At 42.5% G+C, this 9,374-nt stretch overlaps 1 protein-coding gene across 1 annotated transcript in view; it reads right to left on the bottom strand.

Annotated features, from left to right (window-relative positions):
- Positions 1-4,009: 4,009 nt before the first annotated feature.
- blvra (biliverdin reductase A) overlaps positions 4,010-9,374 on the bottom strand; it is a 45,060-nt gene continuing 39,695 nt past the window's right edge. Inside the window, exon 7 of the mRNA XM_055656803.1 lies at positions 4,010-5,317. Within this exon, the coding sequence (XP_055512778.1) occupies positions 5,047-5,317 (271 nt within the window). The 3' untranslated portion in view covers positions 4,010-5,046. The remainder of the gene's footprint in view (positions 5,318-9,374) is intronic.

Here is a 9,374-nt window from a genome sequence, read left to right as displayed (position 1 = left end):
ACATTGAATCTTCACGGTAGCGTCACATATGGTGTATTTGAAGTAATCTTCAAGACTGGAGAATATAAGAATATTACAAACCTGCAATGATGGTGATGCTACCAATTAAGCTAGCATCCTGATCTATTTTATTCTGAGTTTGCAATTACATTTCTGAACCACAAAGGATTGTTAAAACAATCTTTTGTTAATAATATCCCAAATCTTTGTATTATTAGAAACATTATTTAATTTTCTCCTGTTGAAGTAGCAAACTGGTAATTGATACAGTTCAGTTTAGTTTATTGTCATGCACTGCGGTACAGCAAAAAGCTTTTGATGCGTGCTGTCCTGTCAGCAGAAAGACAATACATCTTGGTTTCTTGTTTCTTGGTTTCTTGGTCCTCCAAAATATTGCAAATGGAATTTAAACTGGAGGTAGTGAAGGGAGGGCTTAAGCCAGAAAGGGTTATTGGGAAGAAAGAGCTACTTTAAATTTAGTTGCATCTGGTTAGGAAACTATAGTTGGGTGGAGATTATTCCATGCTTTACAATCGAGCCATTTACAGTGTATAGATACATGATAAGAGAAATAATGTTTAGTGCAAGGTAAAGCCAGCAAAGCCAGATAAAGGATAGACAATAGGTGCAGGAGTAGGCCATTCGGCCCTTCGAACCAGCACCACCATTCAATGTGATCATGGCTGATGATCCCCAATCAGTACCCCGTTCCTAATAAACATTCTTGACACTTTGCGTCTCTCTCTCCGGTAGGCGGCGCGGCTCTGGCCAGCAGCGGCCTCTGCAGCCTGTCCGCGTTTTTGTTATTTTTTGTCTGTGTTTCTGTGTAGTTTTTGTTATTTTATGTTGGGGTGTGTGTGTGGGGGGGCGGGGGGGGGGGTGGGAGGGGGGGGGGGAAACTTTTGAATCTCTCCCTGCACTGGAGACCCGACCTTTTCTCGTCGGGTCTCAGGTGTCGTTGAGGCCGCAACGAGGAGCGGCCTCCAACGGGAAGAAGCCGGGGACTCAGGTGCTACTCACCGTCGCCGTCGCGGAGCTGGCCGAGACCGGAGCGGGTGGAGCGGTGGAGGAGCGCTGCTGCTGCTGCTGCTGCTGCTGCCGATGCCGCTGCTGCTGCTGAGTCGGAGGCTGCTACTGCGGGTCTGCGGACGGCTCGGCCGGGAGCCCACGGCTCCCTGGAGGGAGACCGCTTTTCGGGCTGCTGCAACGGCGAATTCTCCCGCCCGTGTTGCGGGGTCGAAGAGCTCCTGGAGCGGGGCCTAACACCATTGCCCCGCGCGGCTGGAACGGCTGCGGGACTTTGCGAGCGCACACCGGGGGCTCCAACATCAAGACCCGGTGTGCGACCTCGCACCACCCGGCGTGGCTTTAATGGCCGCGGGACAATCGCCATCGCCAGCCGGGGGCTTTGACTTTGACTGTGACATCGGGGGGGGGGGGGGAGAGTGCAGTGGAGAGATAAGTTTTTTTGGCCTTCCATCACAGTTATGTGATGGATGTTTATGTTAAATGTAATTATGTTGTGTCTGGGGTCTATTTGTGTGTAATGTATGGCTGCAGAAACGGCATTTCGTTTGGACCCCCAGGGGTCCAAATGACAATTAAATTGACTCTTGACTCTTGACTCTTTGATATAAGACCTCAGTCCGCCATCATGGTACATTCCCACATTTACACCACCTTATCGAGGACATAAACCTGGAAAGTCACGGTGCCACAGCGGTAGAGTTGCTGCCTTAAAGCAAAATGCAGCGCCAGAGACCCGGGTTCGATCCCGACTACAGGTGCTGTCTATATGGAGTTTGTACGTTCTCCCCGTGACCTACGTGGGCCTTCTCCGAGATCTTCAGTTTCCTCCCACAGTCCAAGGGTCACTAAAGAGGTAGATAGTAATTCAGCACTGCGCTCTGGATGTGGTAGGATGATTCAGTTACCTGAGAACAGCTGGGAAGAAACAGCTCCTGAATCTGGAGGTGTGTGTTTTCACACTTTTATACCTTTTGCCTGATGGGGGGAGGGAAGAGGGAGTGGCCGGGGTACAACTCATCCTTGATTATGCTGCTGGCCTTGCCGAGTTTGAATATACAGATATATAGTTGAATATACAGATTAATATATTATTATTAATTTTGCCAAACTCTGCATATGATAAAACAATAACAAATGATGTGAATGAATACAGTTTATTAAATTCTTGACACTGCAACAGTGTGTCTCTTGGAACCAGAGTTTATCAACCCTTAAACCCGTCTCACGGTGCGAGTCGACCCACGAGTAACCCCGAGTTTAAAACAAATTAATCTCGTGGTAATCACGTACGATTAACGTAGCGGGAACGTCGGAACTTGTGGACGCAACTTAGCGACTCGTGGCGCTAATGGCAGGTAGCCGTGATACTTGTTAACTCTTGAAAAATTTCAAACATGTTTAAAGTTTTCTACGAGTCAAATTTACTGTTGAAGTTAAAAATTGAGACATTTAAACTTGTTGTAAGAACTTGGTGGCCCGCGAATTTACCTTAGTGACTTTTGAGTCTACCGTGTTAACTCGTGGGCACTCTAAACTCGGCAGCTGGACAGAGAACAGTGACCTGGGAGATTAGTTATGTTATCCCTCTGATGTTGATTCTTATCTGTATGTTTATGTTATTTTTTGCCTGTTTGAGCATGTTTTAGTTTCTTTTGGATACTCCCACTTTTTCTAATAGCTTAAAGTGTTGAAATGCTTTTTACTAATCCGTTTGATTCTCACTGTTTGTTTACTTCATTGCACAATAAAATAGAGTTCTTTGTTATCAAGATCAAATTGATGTCTGGAAGTCTTCATTTTAATATCACTACAAAGTCTCATGACTTGAATGTAATATTCCATTCATCATACAACACAAAATTGAGGAAGTGGCACAATATATTCACATCTTGATTCTCACAATCATTTGTGAGAGTTAAGGACTCAGGTGCCTCGTATGCTGTGCTTTTTAAATGTTAAAAATTGTCCCCTCTCAGTAGATCAGAAAACAAGACAAACAGCACGGTGAATGTGAAACAAAGTCTTTATTCATCTTGTTCAATATGAAAAACACTTTTTTGCACATATTGAGTAAAGGAGCACCACAGCAAACAACACAGTGGTCTGAAAAAGGGCGTTTCAAACATGCAAATCAACAAATTAAGCACAAATAAGTATTTCCAGTATATACTCTCATTCAGCTGAGAAATGGAGCACAAGCCTAAATTCAAGCAATAAAAGAGACAATGCAAAGCACTCAATGGCAAGTTTTGACATCTACCATCAGATAAGCAGATGCATGATAATCACTTTTTAAAGAAAAGACGGATGCAATTAAATTACTTACACTAAAATGAAAAAATAAGTCCACAGTTAAAGTTAAATAAAACAAAGTCATTTTTACCATGTGATGATTCTTCAACAAGTCGGTAGACGTTGTTGGCTCAAGAGTAACTCGGGAGTGGAACTTGGAACATCGCAGAAATGACAAGTAAACGACAAACTTAGTCATACCTGTGGGAATTCGGTTAAACTCTTAATCATAAACTTGGAATCTCATATACAACCACGAGTCATTCACTCTGGGACACTCGTGGGTCAACTCGCACCGTGAGACAGGGCCATTAGGGTGTACAGGCATAATGATACATGTCCACCATCAATTTTCTGGCAACTGGAGGTCTGGCACCTCCTATAATCCGAACATAATTATGGGAGCGCACTTGAAATTTCTGAACCATTCCGGTACCGTTCGATTCCAGAGTGCCAGAAAATCAGTAGTGGATCTGTAATATCGATAGCTCAATTTCAGCATCATTATTTAAAGACACATCACATGAAATTTGATGAATTTTGAAAATTACATGACAAAGGAAAAGGAGGAAGACATGCCAGGCCTTGCTTCACTTATTTATTGCTTAAGTAAAAGTTAAGAATGCGCTGAACTAATTGTAAAGCCAAAGCATATAGACGGAGGGGTGATGTTAGGGGGGGGGGGGTGGGGTAGGTGGGAGAAATTCCTCCTCTCTCTTTCCTGTGCTCTTACCCACCCGCCCCCACACCGTCCCAGCATGCACCTATTTCTCTCACTCTACCACCCTCTTTCACCTCGCCCCTGGTCTCTTCCACATATAACCCTCTGGTTTTACATTTAACTTCTCTTTACACCCTTTTGTCTCCTGTTCAACTAACCTTTGTCACTTACTCCATCTATCTGCCAATCAGCCCACTCATCCACCTAAACCTGTCAGACTTTGTTCTCCCCCCTACTACAAAATGTAACCTATCCATTTCCTCTAAGATGCTGCCTAACTCGCGAGTTACTCCAGCATATTGTGTTTTGCACAATAATCAAATACGTTACCACACGGGGACTACTTTAATCAATCTTGTGGAGATCACAAATTAAGTCATGGAGTGTGCTACAATTTTACCTAAACATAACTGAAATTATTGTGGTTGGAATCAGAATTAATGTGTATTCTTAACCTTACTATAATGAGAATGTATGGATCTAACAAATATTTACAAAGTAATCTTTTCATGAATTATCTCCATGCATACATATAACATTGCTAAAGAGAAGAGAGGAAAATGGCTGTCTTATAATTCTGCGTTGCTATAGGAAACAAGTAATATTAAAGGCTCAGATATCACACGTATCAAGTTTTAGTAAGCAAGCAGGAAAAAATTAACAGCAAAAGACTAATGACTACTGACCCCTGCTCCAGTTATTGCTTCAGATAAAGGTTATGTCCAAAATAAATCATAGTATTTCTAGCCATGTGATATTTTAACAAACACCATCAGAAAAGAACAAAACAAAAGATTCAATGAAATCAGTATTTATCCAACTGCTGGTAACTACTTTGTATAATTACGAAATATATCACTTTCTGGTTTTAACATAAGCTCTGAAGAGGTCTAATGAAATTATATTCATCTGAAATGTTTTTTAAAACAGGCACACATATTAATCCTCACACCAAATTCCAACAATCTAACATAGCCAATTATACATGCAAAAGTAAAAGTTTATTAATCATGACAATTTGATGGAGACTGCTCACAGAAAGCCTTTATCTCATCTGCCAGGCCCAGGCAGTACAGGATGCGTTTCCTTTCAGGAGTGTCAGTGAGATTTTGCCCTATTAGCTTCTGGACAAACAAATTGAGGTCTTTCATGAATAATCCACTATGGTTATTGGGCACTTCTGGGAGACGATCCAAAATGTCCGATTTAAATTGGAAATTGATCTGCTTTGCACGTCTTAATCCTGGTCCTCTTTCTTCAATCCAGGTTAAGGCTCTAAAATGGAGTTAATAAAAAACAGACACTTGATAAGATATAGTATATTGAAATTCCATATCACATATTTCCTTGATACATCAGTACAACCTGGCGTTTCAGCATTAGATGTCGATCAGCCCAAGTCTTTTAACTTCAGAGAGACCGAAAAAGCAAACTCAAAATCACAACTAAAGTCATCAAGAAATTGATATCTCTTACAAAATAAACAAAATATTTTCACTATTTCTGTCATCATTACAATATTTTGTGTAGAATGGTAAACATTCATTTATGATATAACAAAGATTTCCTTGTGGAGAAGGTTTTTAAATTAGTGGCATGGGATAAATTCTCGAGTGCATTGAACTTGGATCCACTTGCACCTGTTTATTAGGCATAACAGGGCACAAAAAAAACAAAATCAGTCTGAAGAAGGGTTTCGACCCAAAACATCACCTATTTCCTTCGCTCCATAGATGCTGCTGCACCCGTTGAGTTTCTCCAGCATTTTTGTGTACCTACAAAAAAAAACATTTGCCTGTTTTGAAATATTTGTGTCTATTTCTGGCACTGCTAGTAAGGAAATTGGAACAGATTTGACCACCGAGTGCCACCACGATGGCAGCCTCGCCAACAGTCCGTCTGTCCTTTCATCTTTTTTTTTGTCATTTTTAGTGTTTTAAAAGTTTGTGTTAATGTTCTCTGGTTTGTTTTATGTGGAGATGGGCGGGGGAAACTTTTTTTCAATCTCTTCCCTTGCCGAAGATGCGATTATATCTGGTCCCTCTGCGGCCCAACACCATGGAGCTGGAGGCCATGCTCGGGACTGACTTTGAGCCCCACGGTGGCGCGTGAACTTACCATCGGGGCAGATTCCTTGCCTGGGATCGACGCTCCAACCGCAGCCTGCGGACTTTAACATCAGGAGGTCGCAGTCTCAGATGAGAGACTGATGTTGGGTGCTCCAAAGTCGCTGAAGGTTTCGACCAGCCCGGCCTGGATCCGATCGCCTGGCTTGGGGACCTGACATCCCCCCGATGCAGGAGCTTGACTGCCCCGACGCGAGGGCCCGCCACCGGTTACGGGAGGCAAGATGGTCCCATCAACGGAAGGCTCGAGGCTCCCCGACCGCGGGAGAACAATGAAGGGAAGAGCTTTCACCTTCGATCACAGTGAGGAATGTGGAGGAGTCACTGTGGTGGATGTTTACATTAAAATGTATTTTGTGTGTTCTGTTGCTTTTTATTAGTATGACCATATGGCAAATCAAATTCCTTGCAGGTTGCAAAACATACTTGGGTAATAAAGTATGATTAGGAGAACTATTGAACATCAATCACTCTAACACAGGTTTAAGGTATGTCATATTTCCAGCATGTGATGATATCTTCAACATGCACAGCTCAGTTCAAGTATTTAACAACTGTAATAGGATTGGTTGTGATAGGGCTTTCATAGTCACCTCACAGAAAAGTGAGGAGTTTCTTGATATGAAAGCAATGAACTATGTGTGCTTTAAAATGTCCCCTGATCCACTACCCTATTATTATCTTTCCTTTGTTCAAAATATCCTCCCATGCATCTTTATTTGAAAAAAAATAATTTGTGTCAACTAATAATCAGCTCGATCTGTGAGCCCACTGATTCTGTAGTTTGCAGGGGATTGGAGCAACACCCAGGTTCTTCTCCACGGGCAGTTCCCCAGGAGACTAATGTCCAGTTACTCAATTTCATCCCTGATGATCCCCTTCCTGAATCCCATTTCCAACATTTCCCCAACCTCCACCCTTCCCCGTCTTTTCTGTGGTTGATCCGCTTCAACTCTAACCAGTCTAGCAAGCTGCTACTGTCTGTGACACATGTAGGGAGGGTCTTAAAGCTTTTAAAGGGAAATAAACTACAATAATGATTCTTGCACAAGAATGTACGTAGGGAGAGCGTGGGTGGGGTGATCATCACCTTTTTATTTCATAGCTCCACCCATTTAGTCCCATTGATGTCAGCTCGTTATCTGCTGCGATGTTCTCCTTAATAAATAAATCAACTCCCCTTCCTCATTTACCCTCACTTCCATCTCACCTAGGGAGGGTCAGCGGCTCAGAGGAAAGCACTCCAGAGGGCCATTGACAACGCCCAGAGGATTGTCGGCTGCCCTCTCCTTACCTTGGAGGACTTACACAGTTCCCGCTGCACCAAAAAATCCCAGAATATCATAAAGGACATTTCCCCCCGGACACTCCCTGTTTGAACTGTTGCCTATCCACACGGTACAGATCTACAGTACAAGTTTAGACCTTTTTACCCCACTGCTATAAAAGCACTAAATGTAGCCGCCAAGGAACGCAGGGAACAGACTAAGGGACTGTGGTAATTGGAAATCGACAGAAGGATGGAGGGTTGGGTGTGTATGCGTGCTTTGTCCGTGATATTTATTTAGTTGTTTATCTTTAATATTTTACCTTGTATGTATCATTAGCTTTTAGAAATGTTTGAATGCTGCACTGACTGGCTGACATTTTAAATTTCGTTGTACATGGTTCATGTTACAATGACAATAAAGAAACTATTCTATTCTATTCTATTCTATTCTATTCTACCTATATCCTGGAACATTAAGCTGCCAGTCCTGTCCCTTCCTTTGCCAGGTTTCTGTAATGGCTAAAACATCCCAGTCGCATGTACCTATCCACACCCTGAGTAAGTTTGCCTTACCTATCTTTAGCATTGAAATAACTGTAATTTAATCCAAATGTCTTTCCTCGCTCCTGCTATGTTCCTGCCAATCCTGTCTACTGAAATTGCTGTAATTAACTTTTGGACCAACGCTTAGCCTCCCACCTGCCTGAATACTGCATTGGATCCTGTCCCCTGCCAATCTATTCTAAACCACCCCAATAGCACTAACAAATCTGCCGGCTAGGATATTGGTTCTCCTGCAATTCAGATGCAACCCATCCCTGTTGTGCAGGTCACCTCTGCCTCAGAGGAGATCCCAAAGGTAAAAAAATCAGAATCCCAGCCATCTGCCTAGGGTGTGGGGGAGGGTGGTGTGGGGAAGGGGGACGTGTGGGGGAGGGGGAACCTTCAAAACCTTTGTACTATTTCACCGATCGGAACAAAACTTATTTGACTTGTAGCAGAGGAGAATGGTGAGTAAGATGACAAAAAATCGTAGTGCTATGGGGGATTATTTTTGCGCAAATTTAATTATAACGCAGACAGGAAGTGGTCAAGATGAGAGGTTTAGTAATATATATATATAGATATTAGCTGGATACTAATATATTAAATCACATACTACATGGTTTTTTGAGCTGCTTTTCCAAGGATAAAAACAGCAGTAAATCAAAGGATGGGGCTGAAGATGTTGGAATGTTTTTGGATGTTGTTGGATGTTTAGATGTTGGAATGTTTTTTTTTTATCATTCTAATAGAATGATTTTCCAGTGGTAATTAAACTTTTTTTTTCACTCCAAGTTTTTCACTCCATTTCCTAACGAATGAGGACATCTCCGATGCCCCGGCATAGACGGAGCAATTGGGAGTAGGGGATAGAGTCTTTACAGGAAGCAGGGTGGGAAGAAATGTTGTCAAGATAGCTATGGGAGTCAGTTGGTTTGTAGTAGATGTCGGTCCAGACTAATCTAGTATGTTATATTTTGCCAAAAAAGAAAACCAGCTAGAAATTTTACACATTCTCACAGAGACACCAGTGGCCATGTGGCTACATGCATGAAGAGGCCAGTGGCCATTTCTGGAAACATCAAGCAGCGTGCAATACATATTTTGACATCAATTGTGCGACAGTGTTCTGCACGTACAAGGTCCATGATTAACCATGTTCACACACTGCAGAAACCCTTACTTTGGTAACTTTGGTTTTAATTTTAGCATTTCCAAGCCTTCCTACTTCACTTGGAAAGTCCAAGCATCCTCTAATCGTGCCATAGAGGCACGGCCTCGAAACAGGCTTTTTGACCCACCGAGTCCACACTGACCATCAACCACCCGTTTACAATAATCCTACATTAATGTTACTTTTTAATTCTCTATACATTCTCATCAACTATCCTCA

This window comes from Leucoraja erinacea, chromosome 2, assembly GCF_028641065.1.
Source record: "Leucoraja erinacea ecotype New England chromosome 2, Leri_hhj_1, whole genome shotgun sequence".
Classification (NCBI taxonomy): domain Eukaryota; kingdom Metazoa; phylum Chordata; class Chondrichthyes; order Rajiformes; family Rajidae; genus Leucoraja; species Leucoraja erinaceus.
The sequence above is the reverse complement of the archived record's forward strand: the minus strand, read 5'-3'. Positions and strand labels throughout refer to the sequence as shown.